General features: G+C 33.0%; 2 protein-coding genes across 2 annotated transcripts; both read right to left on the reverse strand.

The window, feature by feature from the left end:
• Positions 1-2,623: 2,623 nt before the first annotated feature.
• Positions 2,624-10,667, reverse strand: LOC123529759 (uncharacterized). The gene is made up of 3 exons (XM_045310278.2): positions 10,551-10,667; positions 8,589-8,840; positions 2,624-5,183 (listed from the first exon to the last, which is right to left on the reverse strand). The coding sequence occupies exons 1-3, from the start codon at positions 10,636-10,638 to the stop codon at positions 4,927-4,929; spliced, it is 597 nt and encodes a 198-aa protein (XP_045166213.2). The 5' UTR covers positions 10,639-10,667; the 3' UTR covers positions 2,624-4,926.
• A 3,756-nt stretch (positions 10,668-14,423) lies between these two features.
• Positions 14,424-17,028, reverse strand: LOC128547893 (cysteine and tyrosine-rich protein 1-like). The gene is made up of 3 exons (XM_053521585.1): positions 16,852-17,028; positions 15,967-16,239; positions 14,424-15,500 (listed from the first exon to the last, which is right to left on the reverse strand). The coding sequence occupies exons 1-3, from the start codon at positions 16,907-16,909 to the stop codon at positions 15,301-15,303; spliced, it is 531 nt and encodes a 176-aa protein (XP_053377560.1). The 5' UTR covers positions 16,910-17,028; the 3' UTR covers positions 14,424-15,300.
• Between the last annotated feature and the right edge of the window lie 678 nt (positions 17,029-17,706).

A 17,706-nucleotide genomic window follows, 5' to 3' on the forward strand; every position in this document is an offset into this window, starting at 1 on the left:
GTCACATTTAAAACCGTATTTTGGCCCAGGTAGGTTTTCTGAATAAAAGAGATGGGTGTCATGTGCATGCATTTATATTCAATGAATTTATAAAAAAATATATATAGATCTTAACTTTATCTGCCATAACTTTCAATCATATATTTTCTATATGCTTACAGGTGTCTATTCTAACGTTGTTATATATGATTGAAAGTTATGATGGACGTATAAATAGACAATGGTTTTAAAAAAAATGTACATCAACGTTCATATTTACAAAAACAGTTTAATATTTATGGACAGATGACCATTTCAGGTTTATGTAAATATAAACGTTGATGTAACAATTTTCTTAAAACCATTGTTTAGGTTTTTATTGTCACATTATATCTACCATATCAGAGAACTTCTAGGAATTTTCGAATTTTCCATCTTATGTCCACCATAACTTTCAATCATATATTTCCTATATGCTTTATTAAATGTGTCCTCCTTACATTCTAACGTTTTTGGGGCGATTAGCCCCAGAGTGAACAATCTCTTAATACCATCTGTATGCAGGCAACCAGTAAACAATCACCCCCGAAAAAGTCCTAACATTTTAGCAGTACAGTAATAACATGTATGTAATAGCCTTGCAATGTCCGCATTTTTATATCATGTGTTATTATTTTTTTGAGTCTATATCTGTTATTACATAATGTGACATAATAACAATATTATTTCCTTTAATATAATCCAACGCTTCCCTGTATTTTTCTCACACAAGAGTTTTTTAGGGTTTTAGTGCACGGGCTACAAATAACATTTATCCTTTCACCACTTGTATATAATTTTATCTTATTTTAATCCCTGTTCATTGTACTACATATATACTGTTTATGCCACTAAGAATTAATTTGTTCATAATACATTAATTTTTATTCATGTCTTTCAATTCACTGTATATATTAGGATGAGTTTTTACATTATTATGTTAGAGGACCATATGTAAGACTGGCTATAGCCAAATATGTTATCCTCTTTAAATAAAGTTATTATTATTATTATTATTATTATTATTATTATGGCAAATAAATATATATGTTCAAAATACATAGACTACTATAATTTCTACGTGATTCTGTAAATGATTATGTCATACATAACAGCTCTCTGTTATCCTTTCAGATAACATTAGAAAATATTACATAATGAAGGTTATGTTTTTGCAAAATTGCTATTTTTTTGCGAATTCTTACACAAATTTGACCTTTGACTTTTGATAATAGGTTTGCCTTTGACTTACAGGAATAAGACCTACATTGCTAACCTTGCTTGACATGAATACATTAAAGCAAATTGCTAACAGTGAATTATAATAACAACTATTTTTGAACAAAGTAATGAGTAATTATGCTACATTTTGTGTGGTTGTTTTTTTATTATACAAAAATGACCCCTGACCTTTAATACCAGGTTCGACCTTGACTTATTTTCTCTTCCATGAACAACGATCAATTACTAAAATGACAAAACAATTACTTGTAAACAATAAATTATTACAGACATCGCCTAATTTTTTTATACATTAAAATGAACTGATATCGTTGACTAATATCGAGAAGATATTATTAACAAGAAGAAATGTTAAAGAGCTATTTTTTCATTCTTTTACTTGAAAGTGACATTTGATCCTTAATATAAATTTGAACTTGTCTGATTTCAGATGATATCTTTATTACTGACATTGTGGGACATATATACATTAAAATTAATCACAAGCAATTACTAATAATGATTAGAAATATCTGTTATTTCAAATAGGAAGCTATTCATGCAATTTTTCACAAAAATTTGACCGTTGACCTTTGATATAACCTACCCTTGGCAGTTCTGGGGTTACATCAGCACTGCTGAGTTTGCCTGACATACAGACATTAAAACAAATTAACTTCAGTGACTAATAATGTGATTACGTATTAAACAGGTTAGAAAAAGTAAAGGTAACATTTTTTCACATTTTTGCATGAAAATGAACTTTGATTACCAGGGCTGACCTTGACGTTTTGCAATACGATTTGCATTTCTGGCTTTGGCTGATATATACACATTATATATATAAAGCTGAGTGACTTATGATAACAAACTAATTTTAAAGAATGAAAATAAATTTCAAATATGCCAATTTTTGTGATTTGTACATAAATTTGACCTTTGACCTTAAATATCAAGTTTGCCCTTCATTCCGTTTTGATGAATTTCTTTTTGCTGACACTGGTTGACATATATACCTTTATTGACATTTGACAATCAGATAGTTACTGTAATTAAACAGTGAAAAAAACTGGTAGACGTAAACTTTACCCTACCCCTTAAACTTTACCTCCTCTATCACAAACATAAGTGAACAAAATATAGATAGGCACGGCTTTGACACTTAAGAAATGGGTTTTCATGGAGGATATGAAATATTGTTTCCAAAAAAGCATAAACTTCTTTTGGCCTCTATTGTTGCAATAAATGTCCATGAGCTCTCGGACCATATACGTACTATAGCAACTGATCAGGAATAATTTATTTTTAAAACTGATGCTTCCCTTTCACATTATAAATATTTTGTAAACATTATTTACTGTATTATATGCAAAACCATACCTAGTAAAAGTAATATTTTTTATTATTTAAACATATACATGTAATTAATAATGCGCAGTATAATTCATATGAATGACTTAAAGGTAGTTTTTTGACAATTTTATGCTAAATAAATTCGTTTTAGAAGCATTCTCACGAATGCTGAAAGAAATATTGTAAAAGTGCTTTATCTCCAATTTGCTTCTCTGGGGTAGATGCAATTTTTTTTTGTTTAAACACCCGTTTTCAACAGTATTTCAGTTTATATTTAGGCGGTCAATTTTCCTTGCGGTGGTCAATTTTTCTAACCATTGTATTAGGGAAGGAATAGGACTAGACCAGAGTTATTGACAGTCCGGTTGGTAGCGGGGTTCGAACAGACTGACAAGACAATCGCACCATTAGTATTTCCGTTCTTTCATTAATATATTCTGTTAGATATTTATATAATGAACAAAAAGACCCATTACACACAGTAAGATCTATTTTAGAAATGTATGTTTTTTATCTTATTTTATTACATTTTAATATGAAAGTGTTCAAAATGTGGATTATTTCTTTTCCTTTTAAAAATTTCTAGTCTCAAACTTGCATTCGAAAGATATTAGGATATTTAACAATCTGAATCACAAAGGAAGTTTTAAATATTTGTCAATGTAATTCGTTTACAAATATAGCACAACAGTTCTTATACTCATATCATCCAACTGGAAAGAGTTGTTTTATTACATTTATACATATACAGAAAGCTCTACCTTTCTTGAGCAATCAGGATCGGATATGATCAAACCAGCAGAAATCCAACACTTATGACACAAATAAGTGTAAATGATCATCTCTTAAACTCTCGAACAAATCCATTACTTGACAAAATCTAACGTAGCACCTAAAAATCTACATTGTACATGTACAGAATGTATAGGTTTTTTTTTTTGCACATATAGATAAATAATTTTTTCTTTCTTTATAAAAGTAACATAATGTAGATCTATTACAAACATCAATGTAAGATTATGATTCGTTTACAAGACATAGTATACATATTAATGATGAATCTTACATACTTTTTATAATAAGATTACTAGTTTATAACAGTGCATGATATGCATATATTCCGAAAACATAAGTTAACTATCAATCTGATATACATTCATAGACAAAAAGATCAAAGAACTGGATTTTTCATGTTGATCAGTTGCCATTAGCTAGTATATTTAACTAACACAAGTAATTTCATCTAGAACCTTTTAATTTTCTTCTCAGTTCCCAATCCATCTTCATATTTGTGGTAGTGTCAGCCTCATTGTTTGATTTAGTGTAACCGAAACGATATAGAGAATGATAATTATAAAACTAGCTCTAGTTCTGAGTGAATAAATAATGTGTACCTGTTTAATAGAAACTAGAAGCGCTGATCGAATACCATATTATGATCAGCCAGTGGTTTGCTGATGAATCATTCTTACAGTACCACCTCAGTATAATTTATTGGAGATACAACAGAATAAAAAAATGGGTTATCAACAAGAAATATTTGACATGTATCGCTATACGAGTACAAAAATGTCAATAATTAAATAATTTTATCTAAACTTTAACATAATTTAAAAATATGGCGCACATAGTTGCAAAAGAACACATTCCCGACGGATTGACATCCCAAATACGGAAGAAAAGAAAATGGAAATTTAACCTTTGAGCCGATCTTTGACCATAACAGCGAACATCCTATGTCCTAACGACAACTTCTAACACCCCATATGACACCATTGGCTAGCTTTTTCTGGAAGTGGACGGATTACATTAATTTAACATAGTTCTAACGGCGGTATATTTGAAGGAATACCAGTTCCAAAAACATACTGGACTGGCCATGTTGCCATGGAATCGAAATTACCAACATAATATTTATCCAAATATTGAAATGTTTATACCTTTCTGATTTTGAAGTCATTTCTAAACAATATTTCACTGCCTAAATGAATAAGAAGTCCTGGTAGACTGGGCACGAAGTAGACGTGACCTTTAACAATATTAATACCACAACGATAACGGTGGCGGTGACGACGACGACGATGATGATGGTGATGATGTTGACGACGAAGATGACGACGACTATGATGATATTATAAAAGACTCTAGTTTGATGACGTTGCGTCTCATACTATTAAAAATTACAAAATGGTAGTTTTGGTAATTAATATTACATTTAATATGAAATGTAGAGCCTATAGTTTGGCACTGATTACAATTTATCACAGTGTAAACAACGCAATGGTTTCCTGGCAGGCCATCGCTTGATTGAGGTTGGCTTTGCAAACCTTCAGCTTAGGTGAGAGCCTGATTTCCATAAAGATTCTGAGTGCTTGGTGGAGACTGCGGCGGAGGATATGCTAGTGGTGGAGCCGAAGCTTGTTGTCCATACGACAGGCCTTGGTTGCCATACGGCACGCCTTGTTGGCCATATGGCACTCCTTGGTTGCCATACGGCACGCCTTGTTGGCCATATGGCACGCCTTGGTTGCCATACGACACGCCTTGTTGGTCTTGTTGGCGATATGGCGCATGACTGACGACTGTTGAAGCTGAAAAAGGTTTGTGATACTTATACTTCTGTTTACACAATTTTAAATACTAGCTATGCTCCTGTAGCAGCAGCGAAATTTATGACTGGCGGTGGGAGGAACAGCCTCATTGAATTTCTACAATCTGATACTGTTTGTAATCAGAAATTCTGATTGGAAGCAGTTCCATCCAGTTATATACTGTACGTGAATTGAAAGAAACAAAGACAATTTCAACTGTATGCACCGTGATAAAACATTTTATCTAGTATTAATTGCAGTAAAACAAATACAATATAAAAATAGAAGACGGCATTTACATAAGAATAACATATTGCCTTTCCCTTTAAAACTGATTTCACAAATTTCAGAAATGCTGTATGATTTTTTATTACATCATTTTTAAATAAACACTGTCAGTTCAGGACCATCTAACCATAGTATGTTTGTTGATTTCTCCCATAATCGGTCATTTAGACATATTATGCCAAAATGCATTTTGTATTAATAAAAAAAAACTTTAAAGGTGGATAATCAGATTTTGGCCATGTAACTGATTTGTTCGAAACTTTAGCATCTGATCATTTACACTCATTTATGTTCACTTAACACTTAATACAAATTAGATTTTCACTGGAGGTGTTTTTAAAATTTCATTTTCCTATCCTGGTTGCCCAACCAAGATAGAGTTATTTTATCATAAGTATAAATTTGATAAACATACTTTGCCTAAGGAAATGTATAAATATTAGACATATTGTAATATATTTGTAAAATAATTGCATTAAAAATTATGTATTTAGATGGAATTCATTAGAAACACAAGTTTGAAAAATTATTATTCCCTTTGCCTATCTTGGTTGCGCAACCAAGATAGATTGGAAATAAATGAATTCAGAAGCTACACACAGCTTTAAAACTTGCATTTTGGTTCAGATTGTTCAATAGCTGATATGTCTATCAAATGCAAATGTAAAACTAGACATTGTATCGAAATAAAAAGAAATACCCAGCTTTTTATATACTTTCATATTAAAGGGGAGTAATTACAAAATTTTATAAAAATAATAAAATATACATTTCAAATAGGAATCTAACTCTATGTAATCGGTCTTTTTGTTCATTAAATAATTCTCTACCAGAATATACAAAAAGTAAAAAATGTCATTAAATGTTGTTTAAATGTGATTGACCACCTTTAATACTCAGTAATTACGTCACCATGTTTGTATGTATAAACATTAACATAGGTACATATTTATGAAATATGTAAAACTTTCACGGTACTACCACTATAAAACTGTGCATGCAGGCCGATCATGTTCTGCACTGTTTGCTATTCAATCAGTAAAATTTCAGTGAACAAACTCCTTTAAATAATAAATGGTACTGCGCAGACTGAATGATAGACATGTCCATTTTAAAAATTTAACAGGGTAAAGGTTAAAGGTATCAGATGCTATCTTTCACTAAAATATTTTTAATTTTGATATTTTCAAATGTAGAAAATCCTCATACAAAATGCAGCCTATAATTTTACCAAATATATAAATCAGTTGTAAAGCTACATTCATTATTAGATGTTATGCGGTAACAGTTGCTTAAATAATCCGCATAACTTATCCCTTTATTTTATGCTAACTAATGAAATACTGTATTCTATCAGTTAAATATTTTCATATTTCATTACTCACACTGTGAAAATATGAAACTGTGAGAGATATAGCTCCGCCCCCTCATTACATTGTGTATGAATTTTAAATTATTTGCTTAAAACAAGATGAAAATTGTAGCCGCACTTTGTTCTTTATAGTATATTTCTTAATTCAAATGATTTTACTTAAAGAGAATTTCATACCGTTATGCAGCAAAAAATAAAACAAAATGGAACTTTGTTGCATGCGTCTTTATAACGTCACAGCACGTTTGACGTCATGTCTGTTTACGCGCGTCTGTTTCCCGCGCTGAGATTAAAATAATTGCAAAATGCACATCTCAACGTAATTGAGCATAAAATAAAAAGAAAATTTGTTTGGTTTTTACGCGCTCGTGAAAATATTTGAAATTTTCTCACTTCTCAGTGAGATATATTCCATATTCACTCAAAACAAACAAATATCCTCTATATCCTTTGGGGAATACAAAACATAAAATCGAACTGGAAACTGGCCACACAATGTGTCTTTCATACCAGCATAACTTGAGGAAGAAAATTAGACACATGTATCAAGATGTATCAATTTATTCAAGTACTTTTCTGTTTACCTGCTTGTAATGCGCATATAAAGTCACGTTAGTACGAGTACCTTTTACAACAGTTTTACTGTAAAACATCAATAATTGTCACTCTTTGTATCAGATAATCTTTTTGTAACATTCTTTGAATTCTTTCAAAAGGATTTATAAGTTCTACTTTTCAAAACTACAAATTAGTGATAATGAATGGGTAAAATTTGTATTTTAGCAGGAATTTGACCTTTTGACATATATTTTTACCTTTAAATGTAACAATTAAAATGTTTTACAACTCATGAAAGGTGTGTTGCAATAATCTACAAAACAATGCATGCCAACAGTTTATTCCATCAAAAGTGAATGAAGAAAACCTTATTTTTATACAAAAAGCACATTTTTGGTTGCGGGTTTATCCCGCTACCAAAGTTAAAGTGTATTTCTGACAATCATAGCATCTTTATTTTATTCCGAAATCCCAACACATACCCATCGAAAGGCGGATGTATCATGAACAAGCAGTTACAACCATGTACTACTCACACACCATTGGGTTATATAATCACAGAAAATATTCAGCCAATGGTTACATCACAAGCTGGTCAGGCAGAGTTCTTCTTAGATATGAGGCACATTGAATTTTTATTTTTTCCAGTGAATTATAGAGTTTTCTCAGTGAAATAAAAGTGATAATCCACAGTTTTGAAACAGTAGATTATCATTTTTATTTTTCACTGTTTTTGCCGAACTAGTTCCGGTACCTCATCGCGATTGAAGTCAAATTGTATACCGAGCGTTATGAATACAGGGGACCATAGTGACTATGACGTCGTTAAAATGACGTCATTTGTGTTATGCTTTCTGCTGACCTTTCCCGCGATATACGACGTTTTATAAATTACGCGACAAAAGTAGAGTTTTACACATGAAATAAAAAGAAAATTTGTTCTTTTCAGTGAAATATCAATTGTTGTCCCTAGAAATTGTGGACTTTCTTTGTCGAAGTCACCCTACCATTGAGGTACATTTAATTTGGAATATCTGAATAGCACTTTTCCTTTAGTTATTCATTTCATTATATACAGCTTGATGTGTGATTCATGGATACAGTAGTAAAAGCACTTGTTATAAAGGCTGCCACCATACACATACACAAAAAACAAACAATTTCTGTACTACGGCACTGCAACTTACTGCATACTGGAGGTTGACCGACGGTGCTAGCCTGAATAACTCGTCCGGACTTTCCCTTCTGTTGTATTATACAATAAAGAACAACACAGACTCCAATAATGAATAGGGCTCCAAAAGTACAACCGACGGCAACTCCAACTATCCATGATGTTTCTTCACAGCAGTATTGTCTTGGCCAGCTACCGCAGCAACTTTCACAATATTTGTTTCCAGTGTCCGTGTTTATGCAATATTCTTCGCCATGTGCATAGCCTGTTATGCAGTAATATTTATTAATATTTTATCTTTAAAGACGTATCCAGGAATAAGTTGTAGCGCAGAGAATTTTCTAAAATTTTGCTTGTATGTTCTTTAAGATATAATAAAATAAAAACAACCTTCATAAGCATCGGTTGCCATGCTAACTATTGTACTTTGGCTATTTTTAGAACACTACTATTTGTCATTTAATTAAAAATGGGCGAAAAAATATTAGTTACCAAAAATCATAAAACTATGTATCATAGTTTTAAATAGAAAAGCTAAATATTAATATTCCAAGATATTTGATAGTACCTACATGTATGTTATTTACTAAAATTTGAATTTCAGCCGCACGTGGTCTATATGTAAAATCTGGAATAACATAACTGTATCAGTTATTCCAGGTAAAATTTAAATGTTTTTATAAATAAAAATAATCCCAGCGCAGAGAAATGTACATTTTTCTTGTATATATACCTCAACATATGTAACACTAGAAAATGTTAAAAAAAAACGATAGCTCGCCTTGCTTGTTTTTCAAGATATATAACATTTAATTACCTCCCTTTTCATACTTTTGAACTTTTAATATTTCCGTACACAATGTTTTACCCTTGAAAACACCTTCAGTCTTCCTATCTCATAATGTCTCGGTGAAAAAGTGATTTAAACCATCAAAACCATTGTGAGTAATGAATTATTTCAAAAACCGGAGACAATGTCCGTTGCTTTTAATTGTTTTACCATTTCATCTGATAAAACATTATTACATATTAAGCAACTCATATCTAGCACATTACAATCGAATTGTTTAATATATCTATAAATATTGATTGATAAAGTGTTCAACTCACTGTGTGTCTGCTAAACTTTTTCCGCATTTATAATTTAACAAGTGTTCGCAACATAAAAATGATTGCGCAAAAAGATGCGCATTGGCAACTTGAGATATGATCCCGGATACGTCTTTAAGCAAAGTAATATCAAGGTTCGTTAGAATGTATGGGTAGAGTCCTTCGCTTCCAGTCAAACTGAAGCAGGATTACGTGCGCTCATTTCGACACAACTCCATTAAAATATCATTAATTCTATGAGACACAGCACCTGCAATATTTCAGAACAGGCGTGTTCAACTCTATAGACAAAACACCTTTGATTATTCACATTTGAGCCGTGCCATGGAAAAATCAACATAGTGGCTTTGCGACCAGCATGGATCCAGACCAGCCTGCGCATCCGCGCAGTCTGGTCAGGATCCATGCTGTTCGCTTTCAAAGCCTATTGCTATTAGAGAAACTGTGTTAGCGAACAGCATGGATCCTGACCAGACTGCGCGGATGCGCAGGCTGGTCTGGATCCATGCTGGTCGCAAAGCCACTATGTTGGTTTTCCCATGGCACGGCTCATTTGTGTTCACTATATTTTACAGCAACATAAATAAAAGCACATTAATAGCATTATAATATTTCATCAAAAACAAATAAAAGCAAGAGAAATCAATAACCATGATCGCTGATGGTCCAGTCTTCGAACAGGTATACAAAAATGTATACATGTACGATATATCAAATTATCTGTCATTGAATAAGTTGCATGAAAAGTTAGTCAAAATGTATAATTTTTATTCTTTCTAGCAGATAGAGTAAAGTAAGAAAAAATCACCAACATTGTGCAATCTAAATGTAACTTATAAGGGGAAAAACTTCAAACTTTTCTTACCTATTATCTGAATTCCTAATAAAAATAAATTAACACAAATATTGTCCATTTTTTTAAGTTGACTTCCCGCATAAATGGCGTTGTTCATGTTACAAATATTAAGGTACTAGCATAAATACACCTGTGTTAGCTTAAAGTGGCAAGTTTATACCGCACATGATTTGTTTTGTTTTGTTGGGTTTAACGTCGCACCGGCAGAACTAAACTGAAACGTTACCTGGAATGAAAAAGCTCCAAAGAAAATGAAAGTTAACAAAATAACAATACTAAAAACTAAACATTATTAAACTCGTATCTAATCAATAAATCAATACAATGACACGTTATTACGTACGCACGTATTACTTATTAGATGCGCACGTATTGTTAAAAACATCTGCGCACATGATAGCTTACTAAGTGCGCACGCAATAGCTATTACGTGCACACGTATTAGTTAAAAAAAACACCTATGCATCCTCTATGCCACCGCGTACTCGCCCGGTGACAGCCTGACTGTCGTGTGCGCACTTATTAGCTATTATGCGCGCACGTATCTCTTAATACGTGCACAGATGTGTTTTATATTAATTTATGTGCACGTACTTATACGTGTGCAGATGTTTTTTTATGTACTAATACGTGCGCGCATATTAGGTAGTACGTGCACAGGAATTGTACTAAACATATCATGTCTACTCTGTGCCACTGCACTGTGCTGCAGTACTATATATCAACTACATGCATTTGTAAACATACATGTAGAATAATGTTGACTTTTTTAAATCCTCCTCTAAAATCAATACTTTAATACTTTCCATTGGTATTTCGCAAATATTCACACGCAAATACGTTTGTAGCGAATTAACACTTTTAGTAGTAAAACGTTTGTGCTGCATTTACCAGGCATGTCAGTAAATAATGTAATCGATATAGGACAATTTATTTATATGGCTATTGAACAAGTATAGAATTTACCTAGATTTGAAACTGATACCATTGGACTGAAACAATGTCTTAAAATATCTTATTTATAAATTCGTTAGGGTATACGCTTTATATATTTCAATCGTGGTTTGATTTGACAAATTTAAGAATCTGCACATTACGTAGTAGTACAAATTCAAAAGATGACATTGTATAAAAAAAATCATGCTCAAATATGTCAAATATACGTCAGATTGCACCATTTGAGGTATACTTGACAATTTTTTCTGGAGAGGGCAAGCCCCCGGAACCCCATAAACTCGGAATACCCCCACCCACCCCCTCGCTTTAAACCCCGCGTTCTATTATATACTGCTTGAACTTTTGAGTGGAAGAAATGTGACCGTTCGTATGTGACAGTTGATTTATTTGTATCAATCATGACCTTTTGCTGTGTTTTTGTTTAGTATAGGTACTGACTTGAAATGAATGGAGTAAATATAAGGAATCTTTTGGAGTATACATACATATAAAGAAATCCTCTAACTTGTTTTAGAAAAAAACACCTGTGCCCGATATCTGTGTGCAACGGAATTTAGAGCACGACTAACCGTGGCAATATCAGAATTTAGTGAACACAAAACTTCAAAGGAATGCCGCAGTCATGTGATAAGATATCAAAGTTCAGTTGCGTAGCCAATTTATATAAACCTGCTAGCACAGCTTTTTTTTTTTTTGCTTACCGTGTCTTGGTGTTCTCTCTTCTGGCGTGGTTGTGTTTTGCTATCATATGTTAAAAGGAAAATGAAAAATGGAAGCACTGCCAAGTGGCACAAAATAGGATACTACCTGACTGATTGATTCTCATTCAGTGGCAGTTAATATATTTGATTTTCCGAGTTAAAAGTGTCATTTTCATGTTTTATATAAGCCAGATCCTGTTCTCATTTCATTGTGGACCTATACTTGACATTCTGGTGTCATTTTCAAGAAGATATTTTGCATTTAAAGAAATTTAAACAAACTTCTATTACATAAGTTTTTAGCTGTCAGTTTGGAAAATGTTCCTCAGTGTTGATCTGTGAGACAAAACTATCTCTCTTAGAAGATATGTGATTCAGACTTTTTGTTACTGGTTTATAGGTCATTTGAGAGCACAAGGCTAGTAATTCTTTTATAGATTGGGTCTAGCTATGTTTGGCAGCTCTCAGCAGCAGATTTTTTATTTTATACAGAACGTACAGAAAATTTATTCACTTTTGTCCTACCTTATCGATACTACGTAGGCGTGCCTTACAAATTCATGGACAGCTTTTCATATGGTAGAACTAGTACATATGTACATGATATTGAAACTTAACCTCATGGATTTTCGTTTTAACTGCTATTTTGCTTTGATATTTCTTCTAATGCAGTTTTCGCTTTCCCTGTATATCTTGTCCTTTCAAGGTCATCTCATGTGTTCTTTGAACAAACTTTCACCAAACTTTTCAAGCTAAAAAGATAATATATTTGTGTAAAATATTTATAACACTTTTCCTGAGAGGTTATCTCTTGATTCTGAAAACGTGTGTGACGTTTGAAAACATTTGGTCCTGTAGCTCTTGAGAAATCTGCTTAATGCAAAATTCAAACCAAATTTCCTTAGTTCAAAGAAACACACTTGTGTCAAAATAAAAGCTAGAGTTATGGGACCTGTCCTGTCAGTTAATCTCATGGTACCAAAGATATGTGTGAAGTCTTTTAGTATTTGTGGTTTTTTAAGAAACCTGCTTACATGAAAAACTTTTGTGAGGCGGACGCAGACGCCGACAAAAGCGTTTATTTGAATAAGCAGTCGAGCTAATAAAAAAATCTCAACGCTATGAATATATAATAAATATATATATAAAGCCCTCTACAGACGGTAGGTTTTTGTTGTACAACACTAATTATCTCGAAGATGTACAATTTTGAAATTGTACATTTTTCACATACAGACAGTATTCCATTCTCATAAAAATCACAGAGATTTACCTAGTAAACATAGTGCATCAGGTACTGAAAAAAATGTAACTATTAATAATAAAAATAATATTCACCTTTATATGTTCCATAAATTTGATTACGTATGACACAAATGAGTCACGCCATGAGAAAACCAACATAGTGACTTTGCGACCAGCATGGATGCAGACCAGCCTGTGCATCCGTGCAGTCTAGTCATGATCAATGATGTTTGCTTTCAAGCTCTATTAAAATTAGAGAAACCGTTAGGGAACAGCATGGACCAGACTCGGAAACGCACTATGTTGGTTTTCTCATGGCGCGGCTCAAATCATTTAACTTTTCAGTGTCATCCTTTTTCTATTATGCATTAGAAGCCATTTTATATTAAGATTTGTGTTTATTTTTGGGCAATTGTTTCTGGAATTTCATTCACTTGCCTCTTATCAACTAATTATTTACCAATTTGTTGCTTGTCAACGTGGGTGGTACGTAAGGCAAAACTTACGAAATAGAACATGTCCTAATCTGTAAGTCAAGACTTAAGATTTACGAAATCAAGGAATAGCATCGTACACACGGTAATATTTGACTGTACATCTTGAAATTAATTGGTGTTGTACAACAAAAACTTACCGTCTGTAGAGGGCTTTATGGTACATACATATACACATGTACTGTAAGTAGTCGAGGAATCAAAATGAAATTATATGATTTTTGTTTATACTGGTGTGAAATCCAACAACAAATGGGAAATATGTTACTTAAATTCTTCATTTTTACTTCCTTTTTACCTTTGTCACGAACCACGTTATTTTTTCAGTTTACGTGTTCAGTTCTCGCATGCCATTTGTGTAGTAGAACGATACATCTGGGTTGAGCGGTCGACGTGTTACCAAGTAAACCAAAGCTTCAAAATGACTTTGAAGGAAAAAAGTGTTTGCAAATATACACCTGTAGTTCAGAAATTTTGACATCAAACTCAGAAGAGAATTTTTTAATGTAAGAACTTAAAATAGTAGTAACATTTAACAGAAGACTTTTAAATTAGACAACAAGAAGGGCTTACAACAAAAGTGAAAAACTGGAAAAAAACATTTCTACCTTAATGAACTTACGAGAAAACAAACGCGACATTAACAAAATCACATTGCATGAAGTAAAATGAAAACATTAAATTTAATACATGTGTAAAATTGTCTGTCAAAAATTATCACAGATAGTTTGCATTATATTTAGTTCCGATAAAAAGGAATGAATACTGTTTTCTGCCAAGCCATATGGACGGAGTCTATTCAACGTGAATCTATGGATGGAATCTCATCAACACGAAATCTGTGTCTAATTTCACCCTACTTGCATCGTAGATACAGGATCCTGATAATAACCGCGGCATCCCAATTGTCATGTATGAAAAGGTGACGTTCAAGAAAGGCGACGTACAAGAAAGGTGACGTCTACTGAATAAGCTGATCGATTCGCAAGTCGAAATAGTGACTGTTGGATTTACAAAGATAAGTTCTTGTCTGTAACAAGATGTCAAATTTGACAAGAAAACTTTATGATGACGTGACATACGTTATAAGCTTTTTCTACAGTTGATATTCTTGTGCTGAATTTTAAGCCGAACTATGACAATATGTAGATACTTGCGATACGTATCCATTTATCACAGATTATATTTTACTACCGAATAGTTTACAAAGGGTAATTTCAGTTAGCCTATGCAGATTCGATTTTTGATACTTTTTTGTGATTATTATGATTAAAGTGTCGCAACATTTATCAAGCGCCAACACTTAATATATGTAGTTGTAGAGTTCACACTTTGCTGATTTTGACCCGTACTGACGACATTTCATACAATCTGATTGTTTCCCTGTTGTTGCAAACCAGTAGGTAGTGGCGGTAGTGGTTGTTGTTGTTGTTGTCCATACAGAGTCTGATAAGCAGGTGGGGGAGCGGGTGGGGCTGTCGGGTTGTGTGTAACGGTGGTTGTGTATTGCGGGTAATATCCTTGACTTTGTGGATACGCTGTCATGTGAGATACCGTTGAAGCTGAAAATTAGGAATTAGAATCTTTTGAAAACCGTGATCGTAACGATTTATTGGTTCGTAGTCAATTCATGTAAACAAAGATGGCGGGAATCGGAATAATGCATCAAAACGAAATGGATGAAATGATAACAACATCCTCCATCTTATTACAAATATACTAGCACCGCACATTAAATTATTAAATAGCAACGAAATGACCTCGCTGCCTAAATGCGTAATTTCTAACAAAATGTGATCATAATTTAAAACGATTTAGTACTTGGTCGCGCTTTAAGCCTTTAATGATGTTATTCTCGTATTGACAAGCTGTTGAAAGCCTAGGATATCGATCAGAAAATATAACGCTATATTTGGTATACATATTGAGAGAGAAAAATAAGATTGTGTAAAGTGATACGGAAAAGCAGGTTAGCTATGCAGACAAGAACAATATCAGGGCCACTTCGAATAACAGTGTAATACTTACTATAGACTGGGGGTTGAACCTGTCCCTGTCCTTGGCTTGGCTGTATAACCCGGCCCGTTTTTCCCTTTTGCTTGACGAGAGCGCAGACGACGCACACAGCAAGACTGATGAGAAGTATGCCACCTATCACACCCCCAGCAATGGCCCAGCCCAACCATGCCTCGTTGGAACAACATGTCTCGTACGGCCAGGAGTCACAGCACCCATTCTCACAATAATGATAATTGCCCGCATAGTTATAGTTTGTGCAGTAATACCCGGCTCGTGAGAATCCTAGAACAGTTCATAAACTTGCTACAGTATATAATTTTCTAAGAGGGGTATAATAATATATGCGTAAATAGTGTTAATTATTCATTACATGACTCTTTGTATAAATCGAAGGATGACCGGTCTATATTCAGCTACTCAACATAATTATGTTTACTGGGCAAACTTAATTTCTGACGTCATGTAATAAAACACATTGAATGACTTGCAGGTCAATAGTCAAAACTATAGGCAATACTTCCTTCGGACCTATGGCAATAGTTTTGACTATTGAACGACAGGTAATTCAGTGTATATCATATCAATGTAAATACGTACGGAACTTATGCTGTTACTCAGAATACCATAATATTGCCATCACATTAATGCACGCCTCCTTATATCAATTACAGGTACTTAGTTTGTGCCACTGACCAGTCAATAGTTCAACACAGGTTTGTTGAGCTTTGACTATTGATAGGTGAGACATTCAGTAAGTGTGTACCCATAATAAATTCATAAAAGAAAACTTATTTGAACGTTTTCAATAACGAGGTATTATTTTAGTCTTAAACAAGTTAATCCATTTCCTACGAAAAAGAATTAACAAAGGCATAAGATTTAAAAGATACGTACCAATCTGTATTACTCCAAACACAAAACTCAGAAAAAAGTTTTTCATTTTAGTATACATCAATAAATCATATTAAACTTCATTTTTGAAAGCATGCCAATTCGCGACGCATAAACATGTACAATGATATTTTAAGATGAGTGCTTGACACTGGTTTATAACACTGTCGTTAATACGGGTATAGGTAAAACTAACAAAAACCAATTGAATATCCAATAGAATTAAGATACTGGTATTACAAAAGATTACTGCGGATTAGTCATGGTTTCTTTTGATTAGAATTTCAATTAAATTTATACAAATATATTTCTTCATAGATCGGCTATACTTTGTTCCTTTAACTTCCCGATACACGATATGTAGGACTTAGCAGCGTCCGAGTTATATACCCTCACGACTCAGGGGCAAGGGGATACGCAGGGTTATAAAGAATTTTGTCTTGAACCTTTGTGCAAAAGAATGAAATGGTATATACAAACTGTTGAATATTTGAACATTCGGTAAGACTGTTTATTTACACTAGTGCGTGTGCGTTTGTTTACATATTCGTCCACCGTTTTAAACCAAATTTTGCCATTTTTACTGTACATTTGTACTGTCAAGTAGATAAAAACAGTAGAGATCAAAAATAAGTACTAGACTAGCCAGTATGAAAGTAAAATCTTAATAATTATTTTTAAAAAATAGTAAATCTGGGTTAAAGAGGATCTCACATATCTTCAGGGTCACGGCCATACGTTTAAAGTTCCATAGGGCTTTAAATTTTATGTTAAGACAGATGATACAGTCGTCCAAATAGATGTTATAAGTACTTTAATTTAAAACTAAAGCTTCAAAATGACGCTACTTCCTGCCAA

This window comes from Mercenaria mercenaria, chromosome 13 (genome assembly GCF_021730395.1).
Source record: "Mercenaria mercenaria strain notata chromosome 13, MADL_Memer_1, whole genome shotgun sequence".
Classification (NCBI taxonomy): Eukaryota; Metazoa; Mollusca; class Bivalvia; order Venerida; family Veneridae; genus Mercenaria; species Mercenaria mercenaria.

Excerpts from the sequence above, each read along its gene's own strand:
- LOC128547893 (XM_053521585.1), bottom strand. The coding sequence starts at position 16,909 with ATGTATACTAAAATGAAAAACTTTTTTCTGAGTTTTGTGTTTGGAGTA. Across the intron at positions 16,240-16,851 it reads GTTTGGAGTAATACAGATTG|GATTCTCACGAGCCGGGTAT; the intron begins GTACGTATCTTT and ends GAACTGTTCTAG. Across the intron at positions 15,501-15,966 it reads GGTTCAACCCCCAGTCTATA|CTTCAACGGTATCTCACATG; the intron begins GTAAGTATTACA and ends CCTAATTTTCAG.
- LOC123529759 (XM_045310278.2), bottom strand. The coding sequence starts at position 10,638 with ATGAACAACGCCATTTATGCGGGAAGTCAACTTAAAAAAATGGACAAT. Across the intron at positions 8,841-10,550 it reads ATTAGGAATTCAGATAATAG|GCTATGCACATGGCGAAGAA; the intron begins GTAAGAAAAGTT and ends ACTGCATAACAG. Across the intron at positions 5,184-8,588 it reads CGGTCAACCTCCAGTATGCA|CTTCAACAGTCGTCAGTCAT; the intron begins GTAAGTTGCAGT and ends AACCTTTTTCAG.